Source organism: Mesoplodon bidens (assembly GCF_964165515.1).
Source record: "Mesoplodon bidens genome assembly, chromosome: 4".
Classification (NCBI taxonomy): Eukaryota; Metazoa; Chordata; class Mammalia; order Artiodactyla; family Ziphiidae; genus Mesoplodon; species Mesoplodon bidens.
Window position 1 is genome coordinate 133,164,248 of NC_138160.1, and position 27,863 is coordinate 133,192,110.

General features: G+C 49.7%; 1 protein-coding gene across 1 annotated transcript in view; it reads left to right on the forward strand.

Moving 5' to 3' along the window:
* Positions 1 to 1,033: 1,033 nt before the first annotated feature.
* Positions 1,034 to 27,863, forward strand: part of LARP1 (La ribonucleoprotein 1, translational regulator) — a 60,553-nt gene continuing 33,723 nt past the window's right edge. The window contains exon 1 of the mRNA XM_081233771.1: positions 1,034 to 1,927. Coding sequence (XP_081089897.1) covers positions 1,489 to 1,927 — 439 coding nt within the window. The 5' untranslated portion in view covers positions 1,034 to 1,488. The remainder of the gene's footprint in view (positions 1,928 to 27,863) is intronic.

Below are 27,863 nucleotides of genomic sequence, written 5' to 3' on the forward strand. Positions count from 1 at the left end.
TGTTTTACTGTCTCTTTCTCCATCTTAGAATGTAAATTACATGAGGATAGGGTCCTTGTAAGTCTGGTTTATTTCCAAACCCTGTTTCCTAGAACTCCTACAGTAAATATTCATTTAATTGAATGTGTACTAAAATTTGAAACTCCTGTTATACACCATTCCTTCATTTTACACTAGGGAAACTGAGGCCCAACTGCTGCAGAGTTGGTAAGGGGCAGAACCAGGGTCAGGATAAAATCTCAGATCTCCAGAGTCCCAATCGGGCATTTGATCGTCTCCGCCCCAAGCAAGCCTCGTAAATGAAATCCACTTGAGAAAAAAGACATTTTCTGCCCATAAATACTCGGTTTCGGAGCTTGGCCTGGTTGGGGTCTGTTGGTAATTCCCCGTTCATTTTCGTAGGCGCCCAATGCCCCCAAGGGTTAAGGGCCCGCCTTCCAGGCCGGGCGTCGAATCCAACTCCGGGCAGTGTCCCGTCCGGGGCCGCCTGGGAGGGGCCGAGCACAGTCCGCGGAGGTGAGGCCGGCTGGCCCAAGGTCACCCAGGCTGGGCCTGCAAGGGGCAGGCCCACGGGACGCCAGGGAGCCGTTAGCACCCACCTCCATCATCCTGTAAGTGGAGGGTGACATTAATGGCTCCTTTCTCGGAATCTGGAGCACCCAACCTAAAGAGCGCGAGCAGGCCTGGCCGGCCGCGTGGCCCACTCCCATGTGCTCCACCTGCGGCCGTTCTCACGCGCTGGCTCTTTAAGACACTTCCCCCTCTTTACCGTCCCTTCTCTCCTGCCCGGCTCGCTGCCCCCGCCCGCTCCCGAATTGCATCAGGCACGTGCTCGCCCCCGTCAGGTCTGAGTACCCCTCACCCACCAGCCCCGAGGTGCGCCGAGGAATCGGAGGCGAGGGGCGGGGCAAGGGGCGGGGCTGCGAGGCCCTGCGCGCGCGCTCCCGCCGCCTTCGCCCTCCCGTCGCCAGCTGCCGGCCCCGGCGGGCGCGGCACCGTTGCGCCTTCCCCTCCCCTTGCCCGCTGCGTCGCGAGGCGCGCGCCCGCCCGCCGCCTGCCGCGGATCGCGTGGTCAGCTCGGCTCGCCGCGCCTCTCCCCCGTCCGTCCATATTGCTGCAGCCCCCGAGCCGGGAAGCCCGGGCCGCCCCGGCGGCGGGGGGGAGGGAGGGACGGGACGTGAAGCCTGCCAGGCTCGGGGTGGGGACGCCTTGCGAGGAACGGGCGGGGGGGGACGCGCGCCGAGGAGGCCTGGACCGCATAGTGGGGGGCCTTCGTCCCCCCCCCCGCCCGGCCAGCGGGCCTTGGATCTACGGCGGCTGCATCCGACCCAGAGGGGGGCCGCGCCTAGCGTGAACCCCGACCCTTCTTCGCCGGGACTGGGGCCCAGCGCCCCGGAGGAAGGCGTCGCGGGCGCTCGGAGAGCCAAGTTCGAGGCGGGGGAGGCAGCCTCGGGCGCGCCCGGCTTCTCCGGGGGGGCGGGCGCGCAGATGGCCACTCAGGTGGAGCCGCTGCTGCCGGGGGGCGCCCCACTCTTGCAGGCCGAAGAGCACGGGGGGTTGGTGAGGAAGAAGCCGCCGCCGTCGTCCGAGGGCAAGGGCGAGCCCGGGGCGAACGACGTCGGAGGGGGGGAGCCGGACGGCGGCGCCCGGAGACCTCGGCCGCCCTGCGCCAAACCACACAAGGAGGGCACAGGGCAGCTGGAGCGCGAGAGCCCGTGGCCGCCGCAGCCGCCTGGCGCCGAGGGCCCGGCCGTCAGCGACGGGGAGGAGGGCGGCGGCGGCGAGCCGGCCGCTGGCGGAGGAGCTGCCGGAGCCGCGGGCGCCGGGCGCCGAGACTTCGTGGAGGCCCCTCCGCCCAAGGTGAACCCGTGGACTAAGAACGCGTTGCCGCCGGTCCTGGCCACCGTGAACGGACAGTCTCCTCCAGGTGGGTCTTTCTGCTTGGTATCCTGGGTCCGGGGCCTCTTCCGGGGACATAGGCGTCCCCTCCCCCAGCGGCTCCAGGGCCCGGGGGTCCTCCACTGGTCGTGGTGACTCGGGATTTTTGTTTTTTATTATCTCCTGGCTCATTCGGGTCGCCGTGCCCTGTCCCCCAGCACATTCAGGAACCTGCCCGTGCCAGAGGGCCCGGCCTCCGGGAGGCTACGGCCACCGCCTGGGCCGCAGCGGTTAGTGGGCAACGGCGTGGTCCGGGCCTACCTCGCGGGGAGAGGGTGGGCGCTGGTTACGGTGAAAAGGGCCCTCTCCCCCTACCGCATGTTAGTGTAAGAGACGGTTTCCAGCCTGAACCTTCCTGGGGAAGCCCCCTCTTACCACCTCGCCTCATGCTTCTCGTTTTGGTAGCGTTGCGATCGTCCCCATGTTGTAAATGTTTAATAAGTATATGTCATAGGCAGCAAAACGCCCGGCGATGAGTTCATACCGACCACACGGATTCGGGATTTAAAAGTTAACAAGTTTTCTTCTCGAGTAGATAGTTTAGGCGGTGGAATGGCCGTTGGCGATGGGTTCAGGGGTCGGTTACGGGCAGAATGGGGAGAAGAGGAAACCCAACGTGTCATTGAATTCGGTGCTTTCCCTCCCTGATCCCGGGGACCTTCCGTCTTGAGAGGGAGCCGAGTGGAGAGCGTGCGGGGCATCCAGTGAGGGGGAAGTGTAAGGCGAGTGAGGGGGCATGCGGCGACGCGAGGGGCGTGTGGCGGCGGGGGAGGGAGTGGCAGGGCCGGGAGGGCGGGCGGGTGACAGTAGGGCGCCTTGCGCCGCGCCGCGGACCCGCGGGCTGCTCGCGACCGCTCGGCCTGGGCGTTCGGGGCCCGCCTCGGCGCTCGGGGTGGAAGGCGGGTGCGGGCGGGCGGCGCGGCCGGGAGTGTGCGTGTGCGCGGGTGTGAGTGCGCGTTCCTCCTTCCCGGCATTCCTCCGCAGCCGGGACAACGTGGTGCCACCCCGCGCGGCGAGTGGCATGTGACCGCCGACCGGCGCTCCCCGCGCCCTCCCTCTCCCTCTTCGGCTTTGGGTCCTTTTGGACCCGGCCTCTTGGGAAAGGTGGGAAGTCCCCGCAGAGCGTTGTCAGTGGCGCTGTGGGGAGAGAGACGGTGCAGAATATGGAGGTTCGGCTCGGCCTTCCTTTGCCAAAAATAGATCGTCGGCTTTGGTAGGGGGCGCGCCCGCCCTGCTCCCTTTGCCGGCGCGTAGAGGCACAGTGGGGCTGGATTCTTCGGTTCAGGGTCTTTTTGTAGTGATTCGGTGTTAAAACACGCTTGGAGCTAGAATGATGGCCTGTGGCCATAGCCGTATTGCTTTTTCAAAACTCCTCCCCTTCTGTAGCGCTGGTTGAGGCTGACTGGTTTAGACCATCAAAATGGGGAAAGGGAAGCTTAATGCCTTCACATTCAAGGGAATAGAATCCCTTGTAGTCCTAGGGGAACCAGAGCAGCGAATTCTGAAAATGGCATGTTGTAATTTTTATTTCTTTTAAGGTTGCTTCATTTGGAGGAGGGGACATTGGGCGTTTACTAATAGTACCTCAAACCGTGTTCTCTTCCTTTTGCCCTCCTCCCCTTCCCCCCGTTCCTTCCAGAACCCTCTTATGCAAAGGGTAGTGCTGAAACCTCCATTTTCTTGCAAATCCCTCCTGATCCACCCACAGAGGGAGGAATAGCAACTTTAAGACAGTCTTTGGTCCTTCCCCCCTCTTTAAACTCAAGGGGGTATAATCATGCCCAGGAAAGAGCACTCCTCAGAAGTTTAAATGGGGTTACTCACTCTGGCTGCTGCTGCTTAGCTAATGGTGAACCTACCTTGTGGGTTTTAAATCAGCCATGACATCAGGTGGTATTGGGTGCTTGAGCTGGCATTTTGTGCAAGTCCAGGGACCCTTGATAGGGTGCATCACCGGGGTTATTGATCGATGGAAGAGGACAGCTTGGCTGGCATCTTGCCTTTACCTCTGAGTTCTTAGAAAAGCCAACTTGCTTTAAGTGCCCACAGCAAAATTCTGAGTCCGGTAGATTTACTCTGTTCTTGTTAGGTAAGAAAGTGTCTTGTCTACTCATTGGTTTTGAACTTGCAGAATAGTCTTTGACAGACAAACTCTGAATTCAGTAGCTTTTCTGTTTAAGCCAATTGTTAGGGTTTGGATGCTTTTTGAGGGAGAATTTTGTGGTCAGGGTAGCTGGTGGCACTTTCTTTGAAGTTTACGTGGATCACTAAGGCCCTTTTCCAGCCCTGATTTTATTTACAGGTTGGACAAGTTTAAATGAGACACCAATGGAATGACAGTGTGGTCTTGGGAAATTTTGTGTTCTGTGATGCATATGTTTTGGGTGCCTCATAAGCAAGCCAAAAGCTTTCCAGAGCTTGCTGCAAATGCCTATTTTTAGCTCTCCTTTTGGCTCAGATGCTAGTATTTTAGTTCTTTAAGGGACACATGCAGTAACTAGTAATAAAAGATGTTTTGCTGTATTCCCCCTTTCTTGCGGGGTTCTCTGGTCTGGTTTAAAATTCTGTGTCTTAGTAGTTTTAAATCTTGGGATTTGCATTTTGGTTTTTTATATTTTCTTCCCCTAGAATATTTTGAAAACATTAAATATGTTTTCCTTATCTTAGCCACAACTCTTTAAGTATGAGAGAGGCAAGATGCCTTAGTTAAAGAAGTGATACGTAGCAAAGGTTCTGGGGTCAAAACTGCATGGGTTTGAATGCCAGCTCAACCACTTGCTTAGCTGTGCCTCCTGCAGGATACTTAACCATTCTGTGCCTCAGCCTCTCCATTTGTATTCTAGAAATTAAATTATTTATCTGCCTCACGGGGCCATTGTGAGCATTCACTGTGATGATATGTGTGAAGTATCTAGCTTGGTGCCTGGCATGTGTTTTCTGTTGTACCATGTCTGGGAGACTGAAACTGTGGGATTTTCTGGGACTTTTTCTGGGTCTCCGTTTTCTCCACCTGTAAAATGAGGGGGTTGGAGAGTGTTGTACTTTCCTTTTCTGGTATTGTATTTGTACTCCCTGAAACATATGGGATCTGTCTCCTTAAAAGTGGGCTTTTGCTTATCCACAGACATGAAGGGCATAGTATGGATAATCTTAAAGGTTGATGACCCAAGTAATTGGCTGTTTTTTCTTCGGAATGTGTTATGATGAATGTTTTAAAAATAAGTTTTAATTTATTTGCCTTTCGTAAAGATTACTATTTGGCGGAGTGTTCATGTGCTCTCAGGGCTGTGGGGAAAGGCGAGCCTAACTGAACTAAAAATTTGCTGTGGCTGGTGTACATGTAGTAGGTAGAGACTTGAGAGCATATCATCCCCACAAGCTTCCAGCAACCCTAGCAGGGAATCAGTGGGTTGATTGTCTGACACTTCTAACTTTGTATAGTAAGAAAACAGCAGTACTGTGATCTTTTTCTTCATTTCTCTTTAGAGGAAAGTCGGGGGCAGGGCCTGAGACTTGAATATTTATATTCTGGGCATCATTTTTTTCTGTGTCTCTTTGAAGTGCAGCTAACTGGTGACACAAAATAAAAAAGGGTTATAATCCCAGCTAACCCATGGCAACCCCAGGAATCCTGCCACCACACTGAACTGGCCCCAAATAAACCTCCACTCCCAGTCTCAGTTTTCTTCCTGGGTTTGGGCCCTTTCCCATCTTCCCTCCCCCACCAACCCCACAACTGGTTGTACTCTGTGGGGCATCCATGTGGATCAGTCAGTCCTCATTGCATGAAGACCTCACGGTGTCAGAGCTACTTCAGACCCTGGCTCCTTCCTTCCTCACCACTAGAAGTGGACTGGGTGGAATTACACAGTCTGTAATTTTGAGTCCCAGCTTTGCTTCTAACTTGGTGTGCAATCTTGGGCAAATTACTCAGCCTCTCTAAACCATTGTTCCTTCATCCTCAAAATGGGAGTAACGGTAGTAACTATTTCATAGGGTCGTGAAAATCAAGATGTTTAGCATAACCTTTAGCTTAATGCCAGGTACAGAGCGTCTAATAAGTGCTAGCTATAATAAATGATCACCATTGTTAGGAGTGTTCATTTCACTTGTAATTCTGCTTGTGTCCAGCATTGTGGACACTAGCAACCCCCATACTTTCTCTGTACTTGTGTTTCTTCATCTGTAAAATGAGGGAATTGGAATATGTCTTCAAAGTTTTTTTAGTATCAAAAACACTTTTTCTCCGATAAACCCCTTCCCCACAAAAGAAACCAAAGCAGAGCCTTTTTTAAAATTATTATTATGTAAGTTTCAGGTGTACAACAGTAATTCACAATTTTTACAAAGCAAAGCTTTTTAAATGTGTATATTCGTATCTGCCATAGTGGTTAAGAACTCCAGTTTTGGGCTTCCCTGGTGGCGCAGTGGTTGAGAGTCCGCCTGCCGATGCAGGGGACACGGGTTCGTGCCCCGGTCTGGGAAGAGCCCACATGCCGCAGAGCAGCTAGGCCCGTGAGCCATGGCCGCTGAGCCTGCGCGTCCAGAGCCTGTGCTCCGCAAGGGGAGAGACCACAACAGTGAGAGACCCGCGTACCACAAAAAAAAAAAAAAAAAAAAAAAAGAACTCCAGTTTTGAATCCAGGTTCTGTGAGTGCTAGAGGCACACTTCTGGCTTCAGGAACCTAAGCCAATTGCTTGGGGGTTCATATCAGAGCAACCTGTGTAACAACCAGGCATTAAGTGCCTTACAATGAATGTGGTAATAGAAAGTACACAGTGCTGTCTATAAAAATTGCCTCCACCAAATGAAAATTGAACCCACACCTAATAGAACCATAGATCTGTGAGGTTAGAGGAATTCATTGATTGACCATGAGGTAGCAGTTATCCAATTTCTGAATGTGAGAAATTCTACAAGACAGATTATCTTGTCAATAAATAAGTGGCGTTCAAAAAAAATACAACAAACTAGTGAACATAACAAAAAGAAACAGATTCACAGATAGAGAGAACAAACTAGTGGTTACCAGTGGGGAGAGAGGGAAGGAGGGAGGGGCAATATACGGGTAGGGGGTTAAGAGGTACAAACTACTATGTATAAAATAAGCTACAAGGATATATTGTACAACACAGGGAATATAGCCAATATTTTATAATAACTATAAATGGAGTATAACCTTTAAAAATCATGACTCACTGTAACTTATCCACCTGTAACTTATATAATATTGTACATCACGTTCAATTAAAAAATAAACATTTTTAAAAGAGGGAACTGTTATGGATGAAAAGAGTTGAGACGTCAGTCAGATGCATTGTGTGGATCTTGTTTGAATCCTGATTCGAACAAACAGGCTATAAGAAGAAATTTTGGTGACAATTGAGGATAACTGATCAGTTTAGATTATATTAAGGAATTATTTGTCAAGGGTGATAATGGCATTATGGTTGTTTTTTGTTTGTTTTAAACTCCATAGCTGGTTATATTGTGCACCTCTGGCGAAGAACTGTTAGGTTAGCCTTGATAAACGAGGGCTTGAAGCTCTTTTCCTGTAGTTCAAATCACTTTCTTCTCTTGTGAAGAAAGCACACAATTAGGACACCCTCTGAAGGGGAGAAGGGAAGGTGGCCTTCCCCAGGAACTTCAGCTGCCTGCCCCCTGTTCTGGGCAGGGAGTTTGAGTTTTACGCTAACAGGGAAATGAGTGCCTGTTAGGGAGGGAGAGGTGCTTTGGAGGTGGTTCTAGGCCCTTGGCAGGTAGGGGGCAGTCTCAGCAGTCCTGAACTCTGAACCTCCCAGGGTTGGGGGGCGGAGTGGAGGGGGGGATTCTCTTGGCTGACCCAGCCCCTGTCTGCAGTGGGACCTAGGCTAGAGTAAGTATTTTAGAGCTGTTACTCAGCACTCTTTCCCTCTCTTCGGGAGTTGGGCAGGGAGAGGAGGCGGAGCAGTGGACCTGAAACCACAAAAACCTCTTCAACATGTAGAGCTTGGCAGATGGGAGTGCCCCTGTTTGCAAAATCCCAGACAACCTAAAAGGGGGGTAATTAGGGTGTTGGGGCCTCCAGAGGGCTCACAAACCTCCCTGGCTGGTCCAGAGTGATCTAAGGGAGTGGCCAGGAGAGAGGACAGTTTTCCTGCTGGGGGTTTGTGAAAGAAAATAAGTTTTGATAACTGGCTAATGAAAGCACAGGAAACAGCGAGGTGAAGGAGCAAAGGGGTAGGTGATGGGATTTAAATCAGAACATGCTGGTTTTCTTGTTCCCAGAATGGGACTAACCCTTATGCTGAGGTTGTTTTGAGGATCAAATTGATACCTCGTTATGGGATAGCCCAGTTCATGACTTAAAATGTTCCACACAGATAGATGTAAGTGGTTTAGATTCCAGAAGATGCATTCCAAAGCCAGGTTCAGTTGACCCTTGAATGACACGAGTGCATGGGTCCACTCGTGTGGATTGTTTTCCATAAATACTTCAGTCCTACACTCTCCACTGTTGGTTGAGTCCACGCTCATGCAGAAGCTCAGATAGGGAGGAACAGCAGATAGCCCGCACAACCTATAAAGTTACACATGGATTTTCCACTGAGCTGGGGGTTGGCGCCCTAACCCCACGTTATTGAGGGTCAACTGTATATGTAGTTTGAGGTAATTACCCATTCTGAGAGGTTATCTATGCCTTTCCTAAGTGAGGATGGACAATCTGGAGTTAACTTCATTGTCAAGCAGTGCTATGTAATAGTTACCAGGGCCAACTGGCCAGTTTTTCGTGGCAGATAGCTTACTGTATCTCCATGAGGGACTTTCCCAGAATCAGAGGGACAGTCTTGATGTGGCACTTTTCCTTTGACTGTGCCTTTGGACTGGCAAAGCTGGTGTGGAAGGTGAGGTATGTGGGCTTTTATGATGAATTTTGTAAAGCCGGCCACATAAATCTGACATACAGTGAGGGGCTTTACCACCTCAATTTGAGGTATTATTGGTAAACCCAGATGGCCCATCGGAGGCCTGTGTACAGGGTACTTTGTAATAACCCTCCAAGCTTGTTGTGGTAACCACCTTCCTGTCTGAACATACATTCCAGCAACTCCAGGTAGCCTTTTCTCTTCCTTCCTTTAAAATGAAGTTCTAAGCTTTTCAGAGGAACTGAATTCAGTCCCACAGTTGCCAGGAGCCATCTGGATGCGTGGTCCACCTGAGCTCTGGTTTTTGCTCTCCCTTCCACATACCCTAGCTTATTGAAGCTCCTGATAACCCCACTATAAGTAATAGTGATATTGCAATTATCCTGTGTAACCTGCTCAGCAGGTGCTCTTTTTATCCCCACTTCACAGATGAGGAAAGTGAGATTCAGGAAAGATTAGTAAGCAGCTCTGTCCTTCTAAATGCTCAGACTAAAAACCTTGGGGTAATTCTTGGCACCTCTATTTCTCTGTCACCTTATATCTAATTTACAAGTACATCCTTTTGGCTCCAAAAAACTGTGACCAAAGCTAAATGCTTTCTTTTTACCACCTCCTTGGCTGCCAGCCTAGTCCACATACCATTACTGCTCAGCTAGAAGGTTGCAGGAACCTCTGAACTGGTCTCCTGTCACTCCTGATTAAAGTCCTCTCATGGCTTCTATAGCAGAGTAAAATTCAGAGTCCTTAGAGTTTCTTCTTGATCTGGCTCCCCAGACATCCCCTTGCCGTGACCCTTAGCTCGTGACTTCATCTTTTACCACTTTCCCCTTCCAACAACATTGGTCCTTGCTTTTCCTGGAGCATGTTGTGCACCCTCCTGCTTCAGGGCTTTTGTTCTGCAATGCTCTTCCCCCAGATAGCCACATGGGCCACACCCTCACTTTCTTCAGGTTCCTTTTCCATTCATTGAGATGGAGAGGCCTTCCCAGACCACCCTGTCTTAAGTAGCAAGCCTGCACCCCATACTGTCTATCCCCATCCCTTTACCCTGCTTCATTTTTCTTCTTAGCTTTTATCACCATTGGATGAGGGTCTTTGGTGTTTGACCACTGCTTTATCCCCAGCACCTAAGCATACCTGGCACATAGTAGGCAGCTCAGTGAACATTTAATGAATGAATGAATGAATGAATCTCGTACTTTTAACAGCATCATTCACATTTTGAGTCTGGCATAGAGGAATACCACAGTGAATAATAAAAATCTGTGTTGACAAAGAACACACACACTCACAATCCATAATGGAAAGTGCTGTGTACGAAAGCTGTGGGATTCTTTGAGAGTGCAGCAGGGAGCACCCAGTTCAGTCTAGGTCAGAGAAGTCCTTCTGGAGGAAGCAGTGGCTAACCTGAAATGGGAAGGACAGGTATAGGACTCATTTGAGAAGAGGCCTGGAAAGAGAGCTGTCTTGGTTGAGGAAAGGCCATGAGGTTCAGAGAACTGAGTAACTCCCTGTGGCTGTAGTATAAATGCTCATTTTAACTGGAAGGCAGTAGGGAGCTTTTGAAGATTTTAAGTGAGGGAGTGGCATGGTCAGATTTTTGCTTTTGAAAGATTGCTTTTGCCACGTGGCAGAACCTCTTAGGTTAAGAATAGATGATTTGGGGTTTCCTGTCTGATCCTTTGGGGCAAGGTTCCTGGATTACAAAGGGAGCAGACTTCCGAGTCTTTCCTGAAGTGTATGTCTAGGACAGTTATCAGCTGTCATCCTTAAGGGGTAGGGAGCAGCTCCAGTGTATGGGATTTCTCTGACCTTTCAGAAGGCCAGATTATCTGGAATGCTTTTCAGTTCCTGGGAGAATCACAATTGCTGATGGACTGGCCTAGTCTGAGTCCATGCTTAAGCCAAGAGCCCCCGCCTGCTTGCGCTGCTGCAGCCGTTTAGGTGGAAAGAGGAGGCGGCCCTGGTAGGGGGACAGGCTTCCGTACGGGAATCCCCACCTCCACCAGGGAAAGCACCCATGTGGTGGGACTTCTAGGTCCACATCTAGGCTGCCTGCCACCAGCCTCTCTGCAGCTTGGCTCTGTGGGCTTTTCCAGAGATAGCTACCTGCACAAGGTTTCCTGCCCATCAGAGCTACCTCCCTTCAGCTGAATTCAGCCATTTTTACATCTGTGCTAACAGTGGGTTTGCATTTGCATAGATGGGCTGCTGTAGTGAGTTCCTGAGAATAGTGGGCTTTAGAGAGCCAAGCTTATCCTGACCAATGCCCATTTATCAACTCTGTTCCCATTGCTGTGCCCTCAGGGGCTTGGATTTCCTTTCTCTCCTTTCAGAAGAGAAGGAGTATTTAGAGCTGAAAGGGACCCAAGAGGTCATTGAATCTAAACCATTGATTTACAGGTTAGGTACTTCAGGCCCAGAAAGGAAATAGAGTTGCTCAAGATCCCAATTAGTTCAAAGCAAGGCTGAGACTTGAACCCATGTCTCTTGGGTCTACTCTGATTTTGTTTTCACTCCTCTGGAGGAAGAAATAGCATTGTGTGGTAGAATGTCGACTTTGGAGTTAGTCATCCAGTTTGAGTTATTTAGCCCAGCCACTAACCAAGTGAGTGCCCTTGGAAAGGTTGGTAACTTCCGGGCTTCAGTAAAATGGAGTTATATCTGGAGTTACCCACATCGTAGGATCACAGTGAATGTGAGCTAGGGGAAGGTGGGTGCTCAGCCAGAGCCTGGCAGATAATAAGTGATAATCGTAAGAGTGTTGGTGGTTCTTCTTTCGAGGTCTTGAATTTGACCCAGGTCTTCAATTTGCTAATAGAACTCAAGTGCTAAAGCCAGGCTTCCTGTGTCTTCCTGGGTCCTCTCTGCCCCTTATCCCTGCTGTCTGGTCCTGAGCATACACAGGAAAGCCACCCATGTCACTTAGAGCCAGTTCTTCCCACCCTGCCCTAGGCTGTTACACAACTCCATAGTGAAGGGGAATTTAAGGAATCACTGGGGCTATAATCCTGCATGAGAAGCCCATACTGTGGCACTTGGGAGTGCCCTAGTGGTAGAATGTCTGTGAGAGACCAGCTCAGGTGCTTTTTAAAAATTTTTTATTTATTTATTTTTGTCTGCGTTGGGTCTTCTTTGCTGCGTGCGGGCTTTCTCTAGTTGTGGTGAGCGGGGGCTACTCATGGTTACGGTGCGCAGGCTTCTCATTGCGGTGGCTTCTCTTGTTATGGAGCACGGGCTCTAGGTGTGCGGACTTCAGTAGTTGTGGCTCGCGAGCTCAGTAGTTGTGGCTCGTGGGCTCTAGAGTGCAGACTCAGTAGTTGTGCACAGGCTTAGTTGCTCCACAGCATGTGAGATCTTTCCAGACCAGGGCTTGAACCCGTGTCCCCTGCATTGGCAGGCGGATTCCTAACCACTGCGCCACCAGGGAGCCCCTCAGGTGCTTTGAAGTGAAACCTTCCTGCTCCATGTTTGGTATCTTTCTGCAGGTTTGGGTTTGCTTGGGGGAGTGGAGGTCTGCGCTTTTCCTGTTCTTCGTATATTTTTACAGTGATACAAGAAAGAGAGGCCAATTATCTGGATGGAATAGCCTAGTTTAGGTTTTGTCCAAAGTGGAGCCGAGTGTAGGGGTGGAGTTTGGACATGGTTGGGTGTGGGAGGCTGGATGCTGCTTCTAGGGAGTATGGGAGGGAGACAGGAAATCAGGAACACACAAGAGGTGGCTGCTCACTGGGATGCATGCACCTTACTGTGAAGAGGGAGGGGATGGTTGAAGAAACTAGGATTATTTTCCCCAGAGAATCAAAGCTTGGGGTGGGTGGAAATGCCGGTTGTTCTGAACTACAGCATTTGAACAGATCTGCTTCAGGTGGCCCTACAGGTAAAGCTCTGATGTCAGGTGGGAGGTGGAGGGTCAGTAGGTTTTGGCTCTGGTCAAGTAGTAACTTTCAGTAGTGCCCCCGACAGATTCAGCTGCCACAGGAGGTACTGGCTTCCTTGACATGGTGATAGTATTTAAAGAGTTTGGATGGCAGTTTCCTGTAGGGCTCTGCAGCTGTAAATTTGCAAAGTACTTTCCTAGATTTGTTCATTCCAAAATTTTTGAGTACTTGTTACGTATCAGGCTCCAGAATTCAGGGGTAAATAAGACACAAAAGCCATGATGGGGCTTTTGTCCTGAAAGGTAGAAGTTACAAATGGGTATCCACTCCCTTTACTGCCTCAATTCCAGTTCAGCCTGCTGACAGCGTTTGATTACCCTTCATTTAAAAACAGTCGAGGGCTTCCCTGGTGGCGCAGTGGTTGAGAGTCCGCCTGCCGATGCAGGGAACACGGGTTTGTGCCCTGGTCCGGGAAGATCCCACGTGCCGCGGAGCGGCTGGGCCCGTGAGCCATGGCCGCTGAGCCTGTGTGTCCGGAGCCTGTGCTCCGCAACGGGAGAGGCCACAACAGTGAGGGGCCCGCGTACCACTAAAAAATAATAAAAAATAAAAACAGTTGAAAGTAATCATCTGTGTTTTAAAATCAAGAATATGTGTCTGGAAACCTGGAGATTTGCAGCTCCTCTTTTAAAAGCCAGACTCTGAATATACCAAAAAAAAAATAATGAGTTGTACACTTTAAATGGGTCAGTAGCATGGTATGTGAATAATATCAGTAAAGCTGTTATGAAAAAAAATGAGAAGACCTGGCCACACTGAGCCTCTGTTCCTTTATGACTACTATCCAATGTCAGGGTCTAGCTCCCTTTAGACGAGGATGCCTGCATCGGGCCTATGGGCTCAGTCTTTGTGTATTTTATCATACAAAGGAGAGAGGACATCAGTCTGTCCAGCCCACAAGCTGAGAGCATCCTTATTCGAGAAGAATTTGAGAGGAAAGGGTGGGGAAGAGTTTAAGGCCAAGGGCAGGAATTGCATGCAGTCCCTGGAGGGGTCTCTGTACCCACCTCTCTGAGGTAGAGCGGGTGTGATGGGGAGACAGGACACCACTGGGCATTGTGGCCTGAGGCCCCAGAGCAGCAGTAGAAAGCTATCTGAATGCTAAGGCGTGAGCTTGCAGTTATGTTAGGCCCCAGTGAGACTTCACTCCCCTCCCTGCATCTGTGAAATGGGTGTAACATCCTTGATAGCAATCTCTAAGGCCCTTTCTAGCTCAAACACCCTTCGGGTATGACAGCAGCTAAGGCAGATGTTACTGTGTTTCGGGTGGAAAGGGGAGAGATGCTGGCTAGAGGCCTTGTGCGTCATGATCCTGCTCTTTGGGCAATGGAACTAAGGCTCATTGGAACACTGAATTCTCTCTGGGGCAACAGACACTGGAAAGAGGCTTCTCCACGGGTGTGAGCCCTAGGACAGAGAACTCTGGGCAGGAGAATTTGGGACCAGCCTTCTAGTCCCAGATGTTTGGCTCAGTTGCTAAGACACCTTGGGTGACTGACTGAACCTCTTTGGACTTCTTTCTCTTTTCTGTAAATGAAAGTGGTCGATCCAGAAGACCTCTCAAGGTCCTTTCTCACTGGGATTAAGTTCTTTGTATCAAATCAGAGGTCAAGACTAGTTTGAGAAAGATTTTATCTAATGGGGATTGCTTTTCCCCACCTGATTGGGCCAGCTTTAGAGTGTCATCCCCAAGAGGTTGGCCAAGGCTGTGGGATTCTTCTACCTTGGCATGGGGTATTCTGCCCTAGGCTTCTGGGAAGTTCTGGGCCGAGGTGAGCTGCCCCAGAAAGTTGTTGAGTGCCCCCAGCACTGTGCAAAAAGTGGTGGCTCATTCCTGGCAGGAATGTTGTTGAGGAGGTTCTGTACCTGGTTAGTTTGGGCAGTTGCTGAGAACCCCCTTCTGGCCCTGAGATTTAGAACCTAGGACTGGTGGAGGCCAGGGTCAAAGTATCAACTAGTTCAGTGAGAGGGGAAGTCAGCCCATCTCGAGAGATTGTCTTTTTTTTTTTTTTTTTGCGGTACGCAGGCCTCTCACTGTTGTGGCCTCTCCCGTTGCGGAGCACAGGCTCCAGACACGCAGGCCCAGCGGCCATAGCTCACGGGCCCAGCCACTCCGCGGCATGTGGGATCCTCCCGGACCGGGGCACGAACCCGTGTCCCCTGCATCAGCAGGTGGACTCCCAACCACTGCGCCACCAGGGAAGCCCTCCAGCGTTGTTTTTTGTTTGTTTTTTTGTGTGTTTTTTGTCAATGGTAGTTCAGCAGTTAGTTGTGACTTTGGTGTTTGCTAAGACTGAAGATTAACTAGCCTGTCACAGATCTTTATTTCTTTGTTGGTTGTTGGGCTGCACCCTGCAGGCTTTCAAGGCCTCTGTTGCCCAGCTTCAAGACTGAAGAAAGATCCCGGAGTCAACAACAGAGTCATCAGTGGTTTAATGGGTGGGGAGCTTACATGTCTGAAGCAAGGTCCTGGAGCGGTACCCCACCATGTATGGTGGATGGGGGGCAGGACACATGGCCATCTTCACTGGGGGGTTGTGGGGCGGGGAAAGGGAGGCTACTAGTTATATCAAAAACAGCCCTTTTATTCACAGGATTTGGACAGGGCTCAGCCAGGTGATTCTTCTTTTCTTTGTGGTAGTGATAGAGGTGGCAGGCAGGTCCTGGTCTACATACAGGGCCCACCACAGCTTCACTCACATGTTTGGAACCTTGACAGGGATGGCTGGGTTCAGCTAGAATTGGAGTGCCTTCACGTACCCTCTCCAGCATGGTGATTTCAGAGTAGTAGGACTTACTACATAGTGGCTTGGGGCTCCCGGAGAGCTGTTCCAAGAGACAGGAAGTAGGTGTGGTCAGTATTCTAAGGTCCTGGGCCTGAGCACTGGCACAATATCACTTTTGGCATGTTATGTTGGTAGAGGTCACAGACCCTGCTGAGAATGAAGGGGAGGGGACATGGGCCCTGCTTTTCAATGGGAGGAATGTCGGTTTGCCACCATCTCTAGTACTCCTTGGCACTTTCTGATAGTGGTGAGTGCTGTGAAAGAAACACACTAATAGAGAAGTGTTGGGGGTTGTGTGGGTGAGGGTAGCTTCAGTCAGGGTGTCAGGGAATACCTCTAAGGGTGAGCCAAGATGGGGTTGATAAGGAGCCTGCTGTAGGCACTCTAGCCTGGAGGAACAGCAGGTACTAGGTGGTGATGAATTCAGAGTTCTCCAAGCAACTGACACGAGAGGCTTTTGGAGGCCCGCTTAGGGAGTTTGGCTGCTGTTCTGAAAGCAGGGAAGGAGGTGACATGATCCGGCTTCTGCTTTAGGGTTTGTCCATTCTGTGGAGAGTGGACTGGGGTCGGGGCGGGAAGAGGCCCGGTTAGTTGCAGGGAGGCCCCTCGGAGACTTCGGCAGGCATCCAGGAAAGAGATGGAAAGGAACAGACGATGGCATAGTGACTTGGGCCATCCAACTAACTTAGTGCCCTGTCCTGTCCCCCCTCATCCAGACTAGGCCACTTAAAGAGGACGTTTCCTGATTGCTATTTCTTACTTCCTCCTCTCTTCACTGTGCTGTCCAGAAGTCAGATCAGTTGTATTATGTCCATTAATCAGAAGGGTGGCCTGAGGCAGGTAGGTATATTCCCCCTGGATCTGGGTCTCTTAGCCCCAGAGCCAGGAGGAGTATGAGTGTTTTCTCTGCTTCCCCTGGCCTCTCCCAGGTTCCATGCTCAGGGGTGGAGGTGGAGGGAGCGTGTGGGTGAACAGCACGGCGTCAGGCACGGGGAGGCCTGGAGATAGGGAATGAGCCCGACATGGGCTCTCTTGGTCACAGTTTTCCATTCCTGACTTCTTATTGGAAAGTTTCAGGTAAGAACTTCAGGGTGGGGTCAGAGCAAGCTGCCAGAGCTGGAAGTCTGGAGATCCATGTTCTGATTTCAGCCCTGTTCTCACATTTCTCCTGGCTGGACATTCATTTCTCACGACTTGTATGAAGGGATTGGATCCCATGCTCATGAGTGCATTGCTCATCCATTGCTGATGTGCTTTTATCTTGCCCCTGGGCTTAGCCAGGTGTTCCAGAACCTGCCTCATGGGTAGCTTGCCTTGTTGAAGACAGATGCCCCAGGGATCCATGCCAGACTGCCTGAGAGCTTCCACGTCTCCCGTGATTAACAAACTTCTGAGCCATCACACACATCTTGTTCATCTGAGCCATCACACACATCTTGTTCATGATCTTGGTTCATTTTCACATCCCTGTGGGATCCAGCTGCTACAGTCATGATCCTCATTTTACAGACCAGGAAACAGGAGTTCAGAGAGGTTCAGTAATTTGCTCAAGGCTGCGTAGTAGTTTGTTAGCAGCTGGGATTCCAGCTCACAGCAGACTGACTAACCATCTGGCTTTGCATTCTCCCAGACCACAGAAGTATACATATCTCACCTGAAAAACTTTCTGGGGGAGAGAGGACCCACACAAATCTTCAGACAGCAGGAATCTGTGTGGGCCCCGGTGGCCCAGCCTGGAGGTCCCAGCTCTGCCTGCCCTGGCCACCCTCAGTGAGTGTGAGACAGGCCCTGGAACTTCTGATCCTGCTGGGGAGCCCTGGCCCCTCTTCCCTCAGAGATGTTCCTCTTCAGCTCTGTCAGGCCATGTGCAGCCTGCTGGAAAGAGCCCTGCTGACCTTGTGGTTTCTCGGGCATGGCCTCTAGGCTAGTGGGAGGGGTGGGGGCTGCTCTCTACTGGCATTGGGAGGCCCTCAGGCTCTGGGTTGTCAAAGTGGATGGAAAATACTATTATGTGCTGGGTCTTATTTATTTATTTATTTACTTACTTATTTATTGGCTGTGTTGGGTCTTAGTTGCAGCACTAGGGCTCTTCATTGCAGCACGCGGGCTCAGTAGTTGTAGCGCACGGGCTTAGTTGCCCTGCGGCATGTGGGATCTTAGTTCCCTGACCAGGGATCAAACCTGCGTCCCTTGCACTGGAAGGCGGATTCTTAACCACTGGACCCACCAGGGAAGTCCTTGTGTTCCGTCTTTTAACTTCTTTTTTTTTTTTTCTTTTTGTGGTATGCGGGCCTCTCACTGTTGTGGCCTCTCCCGTTGCGGAGCACAGGCTCTGGATGCGCAGGCCCAGCGGCCATGGCTCACGGGCCCAGCCGCTCCGCGGCATATGGGATCCTCCCAGACCGGGGCACGAACCCGTATCCCCTGCATCGGCAGGCGGACTCTCAACCACTGCGCCACCAGGGAGGCCCCGTCTTTTAACTTCTTTCGAAGGGGAAATCTTTTCAGCTTATTCACGCGGCACCAGTTCATTGTAGAAAAAACGTCCAAATGTGTTTTAGTGAAGAGAAAACAAATCCCTTCATAATCTGTTCCACCAGCCACCAGAAATACTACTAAGCAACCATATCCTTTTATATCAGTGCTGCCTAATAGAAGTACAATGCAAGCCATGTATACAATTAAAAATTTTCTAGTAACCATATTTTTAAAAAGTAAAGACAGGGCTTCCCTGGTGGCGCAGTGGTTGAGAGTCCGCCTGCCGATGCAGGGGACACGGGTTCGTGCCCCGGTCTGGGAAGATCCCACATGCCGCGGAGCGGCTGGGCCCGTGGGCCATGGCCGCTGAGCCTGCGCGTCCGGAGCCTGTGCTCCGCAACGGGAGAGGCCACAACAGTGAGAGGCCCGCATACCTCAAAAAAAAAAAAAAAAAAAAAAAAAAGTAAAGACAGGTGAAATCAACTTAAATAATATAACCCAGGATAATCACAATATTATAATTTCAGCATATAGTCAGTATAAAAAATTATTGTTTCTACTAAGTTTGAAATCTGGTATGTCTTCGGCACTTAAAGTACTTCTCAATTCAGACTAGCCACGTTACATGTGTTCAGTATCCACATGTGGCTAGTGACTACTGTATTGGACAGCACATTTCTAGATTTTTCTTTGTGAGTCACACACACACACACACACACACACACAGACGCATATGTATATTTTGTATATATACACACACCTTTTAAAAAAATGGGATCATGATATTTTGTGAGCCAAATTTTTTCCCCCACTTAAAAACATAGGCTTTCAAAGTCGCTTATAACCCTCAAAGCAGCCTTGGTAAGGAAGGTTACATTTTCCTGGTGAGAAAGGTTAAGGAGCTGGCCAGTACTACATTGCTGCCTGGCAGACGCGCACACCCGCTCTCTACCCAAGGCCCCTGCTCCTCCATTGCACCCTGCAGGCACCTGGAGTTGATCTGAGACCACTGAGCCCGGCCAGAATTCACACGTACCCCGTGCACATGCACACGCATACCACACTTTTGCTGAGGGAAACAGGCCCACGCAGGGGAAGCTACTGACCGAGGCTGTTGTACAGGGGTGCTTTGTTTAAAATACAGGCACTCCGATGCCCAGTCCAGTGCTCTTTCCATCACTCTCAGCTGGTTTCCAAGAGCTTGCTGCTTGGGTTTGCGACTAGCCAAAGTACAAAGGGGAAACCCGGGAGGGGTGGGCAGAGCCCTCCACTTGGGTTTGCCCTGGGGTACTTCCAAAGGCCACAGCACATCCCTCGTGGAAGCTGGCCAGCAATGGGAAAAAGACAAACAGGGCCAGAGTGAGTGCAGAAAGGAACATGGGTTGGACTGGGTGAGGTCAGGACTTAGAAATCTCTAAATAATTGATGAGTTTGTCAAACAGTGCTGCCCCCCTAGTGCAGGGACACATGCTTCACACCAGGCGGCTTTTGTGGCAAAAACCTCATTTCTTAGCAGGTCTGAGGTTTGTAGGAGCCTGGTGTCATTTTTTTCCTTCTTCCCCCACACCCAAATCTTTGCCTCAGCTTTTCAGCCTATAGAATGGGGCTGCGTTCTAGGCAAATCACTAGCCTGCTGCTGGCCACCCCCTGCCCCTTCATAGGAGGGCTGGGTTGACCAGCAGACCTTGGATCGGGCCTCAGGTAAGGTGATCAGATTCCTGATGACTGAGGTTTTGAAGACTGGGTGGATCCAGGGAATCCAGCCTTTCTCCCCCATCACTGTAGCATCCAGCAGCCCTGAGCCAAGTCTCCACAGGCTGGGAGGGGCCTGTTTCAGGTACCAAGGAGGCAGCTGGTTTGTACTCCTGGGAGCTCTATTGCCCTAAGGCGGGACACCGCCCAAGGTCACCTGCCAGAGCTGAGGATGCTAAGCCGCCATCCTTTGATTACCCCTGGGGTCTAGTCTTACTCATCAAGTCCTTAGATTGGAAGGGTTGGTACTGCCTTTGGGATAGCCCTTAAGACTTTACAGAACACTTCTTTATTCTTATCTCACAGTACCTTTGAGGGGGGTGGTAATTGGCCCCCTTTGATGGAGAAATTCCTTCTCCATAAGCTCATGGAGATTAAGGGAGGACTGCCCAGGGTCAGAGTTAAAAACTGGCAGAGCCAGTCCCCCTCCCCAACCCCCACCCCTTTAAAGCACAACTAAACGGAAGAAATTAAGGAGAGTAAAAAGAAGATAAGCGTCAGTCTTCCTTTCTTACTTTTTTTTTTTTGATGTGGACCTTTTTTAAAATTTATTTTTTTATTTTTGGCTGTGTTGGGTCTTCGTTGCTGTGCGTGGGCTTTCTCTGGTTGCAGTGAGCGGGGGCTACTCTTCGTTGAGGTGTGTAGGCGGTGGCTTCTCTTGTTGTGGAGCACGGGCTCTAGGCGCGCGGGCTTCAGTAGTTGTGGCACGCGGGTTCAGTAGTTGTGGCTCGCGGGCTCTAGAGTGCAGGCTCAGTAGTTGTGGCGCACAGGCTTATTTGCTCCACGGCCTGTGGGATTTTTTAAAGTCTTTATTGAATTTATTACAATATTGCTTCTGTGTTATGTTTTGGTTTTTTATCCCCGAGGCATGTGGGATCTTAGTTCCCTGACCAGGGCTCGAACCTGCACCCCCTTCATGGGAAGGCAAAGTCTTGACTACCAGGGAAATCCCAAGCATCAGTCTTTCTATTAAGATATTGCAAGGGAGACACTTAGCACAGTGACAGATCATACTGAAGGGCTCAATAGTAGCTGCATAATCATTTGTTTAGAAAGATACTTGACTTGATCAAGGAGCTGTGGGGATAGCAGTTTGTCTACTGAGTGGGAGGTTCTCTTGGGGAAAGGAGTGTGAGGGCAGTGGCAGCCTGGGGATGCCAGACTCCTGGCCGGGAATGGAGAGGCTGGCCGCTAAAGTTCTCCATTGGCTGCAGCTGGGCTTGCAGTTGCTCTGGGATGGTCTCTGCCATTCCAGGTCTTCCCTGTCCCAGCCCCTGGCTTGCATCATCACTGCCATTGCCCCTCTGAGGTGGCAGCTTTTTGCAGATCCTAGAGTTGAGGAAGGCCAGAGTCCAAAGGGACTTTTGGAAGCCATCTGGTCGCTTCTCATTTTGCAGAAAGCTGATGTCATCTGTTAGCCAACATCTCCCGGGTGGCACCAAAGGAGTCAGGATGCCCATGCTGGTTCTCTCTTCCTTCTGCCTTGTTTCTTCAAGGATAGAGAAATGGGAGGCCCTTCGAATGGTTGGTGCTGTAGGAGTGAAGATTAGAAGGGGACTAGGTCTGGCAGCATGTGCCCCAAGGTGACCCGGTGCAGATGCTGTGACTCCTGTTCCTCCAGACACAAGCTTTCAGCTTTCTTCCCTCCCCTACACTGGGCCAGCAGTTGACACACCCTGAGCAGGCCAGGGAAGGCCTGCCCAAATGGAGGAGGTATTGCTCAGAAATGCTCTCAGTTTCCCAGTAACGGCAGCACCTGCCCCTTTCCACTCTACCTTACTGATGAGCTCTTCAAGATAGAACATAAAGAGTGTAAAGCATGGTTCTAGGAGGGGTAAGGAACACTCAAACAGCCAGGACCAAGTAACTAATAGGCTCACCAATGAGTGAGATGGGGTGGAAAAATTTGTCAATGGCCTTAATCAGAGATATGTATAAACTTCCAAATAATAGCTAACAAGGAATGAGTACTTCCTGTGTGCTTCCCCAAGTGCTTTACAAATATCAACTCATTTAATCTGCAGAATCGCAGTAGGTTAGAAACTCTCTTCCCATTTACAGAAATCCAGAGTCGCTGAGGTAGGATTGGCAGAACCGGGACTCTGGAGCCCAGGCTCTTTCTTAACCATTGCACTGCCTTCCCTGCTGCTGGTAGTGAAGTGGGGTGATCCGGGCTGACCTTGGGGAAGTAGCAGCCAGGTGAGCTTTCCACAGAGGCACCCATTCCATAATTCTCACTTGTGTTTCTGCAGTTTGTTCTTCCTGAGCCTTGCCTTAATCTCACCGGGAGAGGCCAGGCCTAAGGGTTGCAGGTCTTACCTGGGGGTGAGGACAGAGTGGTCCCTGGAGGGAAAGTACATTGAATCCACCAGCACCCATGTCAGCTCTCAGGTCAGTCATTAGTTTCATGGGCTGGACCCTTGGCAATCGTACCCATTTTTGTATCCACAATACATAGTATGGGCTAAATGGTTGTTGCGATGAAGAGCATTTTTCAGTTGTTACCAAACTGGAGTTATAAACACGTTTGTGACTGCTGTCCCTTCTCATGCCCACAAAAGACATTGCTGATTGATCACAGGCTTTTCCTGAGCCTGTTTACTGAGGATCCTCAGTACAGCATCCCAGGCAGTTGAGATCAACCAATTTCCAGGTGGAGTTAAGATTAAGACTTTATACAAACTGAGCCCTCAGAGGATAGGGACTGTCTTGTTTACCATTACTTCCCCAGTGCCTGGCACACAAAATCCCTCATGTCAGTGGTGACGTTTCATGATAAGAGTGGCAGGAGCCTAGGGCTGGCATCTTCAAAAACAAGTTGATGTTCTTGGGACAAGCCAGGAAGCTCACTGTGTCTCAGTTCTGTCTTATTGTGTAATATGGGGAGAACCATTTCCACCCTTCCTACCTCAAACTGAAATTGTGAGATTTAGATGCAGTGATGGTTGAGGTAGACCTTATGAGCTGATTAGCCCTGGTCACCAACGATGAGGAGGGGTAATTTATCTGAATGGCTGGTTTATGCTCTCTTCAGCTCTTCCCTGTGCCCTGGTGCAGAGCCTACATAAAATCTCTGCTTTTCTACCCACCTTTCTCCCTCCTGTCTGTCCTTTGTCCTATGGGGGCTCTGCAGTTTCTTCCATCCTCTCCTTTCTGATCTGCTGGAGGGGGCAAAATTCTCCCGGGCTTGGTGCAGCCAGAGCCCAGGCCTTTGGGTTGCAGACCACCCTAGAGCGTTGCCTTCGCAATAAATAGTGCTTTGATTCCTGGCTGTGCTTTGCTCCTGTCCCCTATGCTGAGTGGCATTATCCTCGCCTGGCAGGTGAGCTAATAGGCTCAGAGAAGTGGATTCTGGTGCTGATGGCACCTCAGTCCATTGTACCGTCAGCTTGAGCTGGAGCCCTTTGGGACCTCAGGAACCTCGTGTCGTCTCCTGCAGTGCTGAGAGGCCTAGGGTGGCCTGAACTTTCAGGTCCTTGGGGTCAGCTACCTTCTCACTGTGTGACCTTTGGCTAGCCACCTAGCCTCTGGGTCTCCTCTAAAACTGGGATGGCTCTGCCCTTGCGAGGATTAGAAAATGCACAGAAGGCCTGCAGCAGGAGGCCTGAGGTAAATGCTTTGTAAGTGGTAGCCATTATTATTTAACAGATCCAGACCTCAGGGCCTTGGGTGCGCAAACAGCGATGTGTAGGGGAAGAGTGGAAGCTGTTTGGTTGTAAGGAAGAGGCAGACAGGTCCCTTCAGAGCCTTCGTTCTTCTGGCACAGCCATAGTCGGGAGCTCACTGTAAAACTCAACCTCAAGCTCAGCCCAGACTGATTTTTTTGTGAGCTCACGTCCGTCAAGACACTCTGCTTGTGGCTTCTTGGCCTGACCAATCTTTGTTCTTGATGCTGGAGATTGGATGGTGGTGAGTTCCTCATACATCCCTCCTCAGGCTGCTGTCTGTATGTGTAGTTAAAACACGCTCCCTCCCTGCTCTTGTGAGCCGGTTAATTCCTGTCTGCACTTCCTGTCCATAAATATGAGACCCTGGACTGGGGCTTGGAGACCAGGGGGTCCCTTACCGCCAGTCTCACTCATTGGCAGCTCAGTTCTCAAACATTAATTGGCACCAGCATTGCACAGGAGACTTGTTTAGAAATGCAGATGCACATGCTCTGCCCCTCTTGGCAGACTGCTTTCTGGAGCTTGGGAGAAGGCAGGAATCTGCATTTAACCAAGGTCTCCCACCCCCACCTCCTCTGGTGTTCTTAGATTGTGGAAGTGGTGTTGCCAGTCTGCTAGCTTACTGGTCCCAGTTTCCACAGGCATGAGGTGAGGGGTTTTCATACAGCCTTCTGCTCAGGGACTCCAGCTGAGTGGGAGGTATGGTGGGAAGGGGGCTTGGATTCCATTTCCACCAGAATAGGTCTGCAATTTATTTTTCTTTTCAAGAAAGTATTATTTAATACAAAAATGTAAAATAAAAAGGGAAACGTTGAAACAAGGACCCATGTACCCACTACCAGTTCTTAAGAAGCACAGCCCTGATTTTAAAATACTAATTGGGTAGATCAGTTTACCAAGGCAAAAGAAATAAAGCAAAAATAAACAAATGGGACCTAATCAAACTTAAAAGCTTTTTGCACAGCAGAAGAAATCATAAAATGAAAAGACAACCTATGGAATGGGAGAAAATATTTGCAAACAATGCAACTGACACGGAGTTAATTTCTAAAATATACAAACAGCTCATACAGCTCAATATCAAAAAAGAAACAACCCAATCAAAAAAATGGGCACAAGACCTAAATAGGCATTTCTCCAAAGAAGACATACAGATGGCCAATAAGCACGTGAAAAGATGCTCAACGTCACTTATCATTAGAGAAATGCAAATCATAACCACAGTGAGGTATCACCTCACACGGGTTAGAATGACCGTCATCAGAAAGTCTACAAATAAATGCTAGAGAGGGTATGGAGAAAAAGGAACCCTCCTACACTGTTGGTGGGAATGTAAACTGGTGCAGTAGCCACTATAGGAAAACAGTATGGAGGTTCCTTAAAAAACTAAAAACAGAGCTACCATATGATCCAGCAATCCCACTCCTGGGTCTATACACAAAACTATAATTCGAAAAGATACATGCACCCCAATGTTCATAGCAGCACCATTTACAACAGCCAAAACATGGAAACAACCTAAGTGTCCATCCACAGGTGAATGGATAAAGAAGATGGGGGATATATATACAATGGAATATTACTCAGCCATTAAAAAAGAAGAAATACTGCATTTTGCAGCAACATGGATGGACCTAGAGATTATCATAATAAAGTGGCGTAAGTCAGACAGAGAAAGACAAATATTACATGATACCACTTGTATGTGGAATCTAAAAAATAATACAAATGAACTTATTTACAAAACAGAAACAGACTCAGATATAGAAAACAAGCTTAGGGGGAAGGGGAGGGATGAAGAAGGAGTATAAAATCAATGGATGCACAATACTATACATAAAACAGATAAGCAACAAGGATTTCCTGTATAGTATAGCACAGGGCACTATATTCAATTTCTTGTGATAACCTATAATGAAAAATAATCTGAAATAAATACATATATATATATATATATATATATATATAACTGAATCAATCACTTTGCTGTAACCTAAAACTAACCCAATATTGTAAATCAACTATGCTTCCATAAAAAATTTAAAAAATACTAAATGCGGTGTTGTGGTTCTGAGTAACCCCTATCAAAATTAGCAGGTGAAACTCATTTGGTCTATCAAGATAACTGCAAGTGTGTCCAGAGAAAACCTCCCTTAGAATTACTAAGCAGATTCCTGGCTCCACCATTCCTGAGCAAGAATCTCTGGAGGGCGGGACCCAGGAATCTGCATTTTGACAAGCTTCTCAGAAGATAGATAATTTTTTTGCATCCTGAAATCTTAGGGCCCAAGTCCTTTGTAGCAGTAGTTTCAGAGCTAGCTTGTACCCCTGGAAAGCTGGTTTCATCTAAGGTTGTGGTTAGGGTGATCAGTGAGTGTGAGGGTAGAATTAAAGGGCGTTAGGACTGAAGATGACAAGATCCCCACACCCCAAGAAGAGACCTCTGAATAGGGAAACTGAAGGCGCCCAGAGGGGAATTCTTCCAAGCTCCAATAGCAAGGGCTGTAGTGCCGGCACCGGGACTGGCGTCAGTCTCCTGGCTACTAGCTCCGTGCTCTGGACACTGACTCACTGTCATGGAACATGGGGCAATGGTCCTTCCTTCGTACTGTGGCCAGATTGAGCAATTAAAAATACACCGTGCCCAGTTATATTTGATTTTCAGATAAGCAGCAAATAATTTTTTTAGTATAAGGTGTCCCAAGTATTACGTGGGACATAATCTAAAAAATTAGTCTTATCTGAAATTGGCTAAATCTGGCAACTGTAATCCTTCTTAAAAATTTTTTTAAAGCACCAGACAGATTCAAGAATTGATTCAAAGAGATTTTAAAAAATAACTAATGCATTTATGGTAGTTTTCTGTTTAACTGTGCCCGTATTTAAGCTGTTAAACAATCCTGTTAGCTAGCAGCCACCCTGAACCCCTATCATAGTTTCAAAAAATGAGAGGTTAAGTCTTACTCTAGGATCTTCCATGCAGGGTTCCTTTCTGCCTCCTGATGAACCTGCTTGCTTGGCTTTCATTCCTCTGTGGCCCTGTTAATGCCTATCGAGTTACAAGCTGCATGAGGAGTTGGTCAGATAAGACCATCTCCCCTGGCCTTATGAGTTACTTATTTGATGGCAGCTGGTTGTTAGAGCATTCTCATGTGGACTCCAGAGTCTGTGCTGTTAACAGCTGCTCTGTCCTGCCTCTTAGCCCAACAGCCTAATTGGGGTGGGGTGGGGCGGGGTGGTGGTGGTAGTGTAGCGGTCACATCCCCTCTACATTTGCTGAAGGGGGGGTGGGAGTGAAATAGGGCACCAGTGAGCAAGGGCAGGGAGTCTGCTGGTGGGGCAGCTTGTCTCCTTATCCATGGCGTCCCAGGGCTCTTCTCTTACCCAGTTGGAGTATAATAAGTAGCACTGAAGGGGCCTCCAAGGCTTGCCCAAACTCAGCAGCAGGGACAAATCAGTGGCTTTTGGGGAGCAAGGCCAATCTGGCTGAACTGGATTGGGGGAACTAGTCTTTACCCAAGAACTCCAATTCCCCATGTGCTTCTGGGACACTTGGCAAGTCTCTCCCATTTCTGCTGGAGTTTTCCCTGTTACCGAGTGTCCCCAGCCTGCAGGGCTGGAGCTGTTAGGACCCGGTCATTTGAGAGAACAGGAAACTGAGGGTTAGTGAGGGTACCCAACCTGTCACACTGGATAGATGGCTGGTTAGAACCTCTAGAGCCTGCCTGCCCCACGTCTTCCAGATGGGGCCAGGAGCCTTCCCTGGAGAAGTGCAAAGAAGTTAAGTCGCTGGTGGAAGTGGGGCCCCGCTTGCAGATCCACTTCCACCAGAGCACCCCTCCTTTTCTGTTATGTATCCCAGCTCCATGTGAGAAGCCGTTCTTAAAAACCGGGACTTTCTGGGACTCTATTATAGGCACCATCAGTGGTTGTGGGGAGTGGTACCTGGAATGCTTGGGTCCCTGAGGCCCTGCCCTCCAGCCTGTGAGTGCGTGTAGTTGTGCACAGGGCGTATTTTGTTGAGTGAGAAAATTGGCTTCCTGGCCTGTGGGAAAAGCTCTGGATCACTAGGCAGAAACTCGATGTTCAGTGTCAGCTCCACAACAATTCACTGGTCACTTTGGGCACAGCCTGGTCCCTCCTGGGCCTCAGTTTTCCTATCTGTACAATGGCCTGAGTTCTCAGGTCCCTTCCAGCCTCTTCACTCCAATAACAGGGATAATCCAAAGTAATTTCTTGGAGATTCGGAAGCCTCATGCAGCAGAGAATGCCTTAGACTTAGGACGGTAAAAATGAGTTTGCATTACCTAAGGTGTGGTGGGTGACCACAGGGACAAGGGAAAACCAGCTTTGATGTCAGCAGCCTCCCACAGAAGGACAGTGGAGTCAGTGGG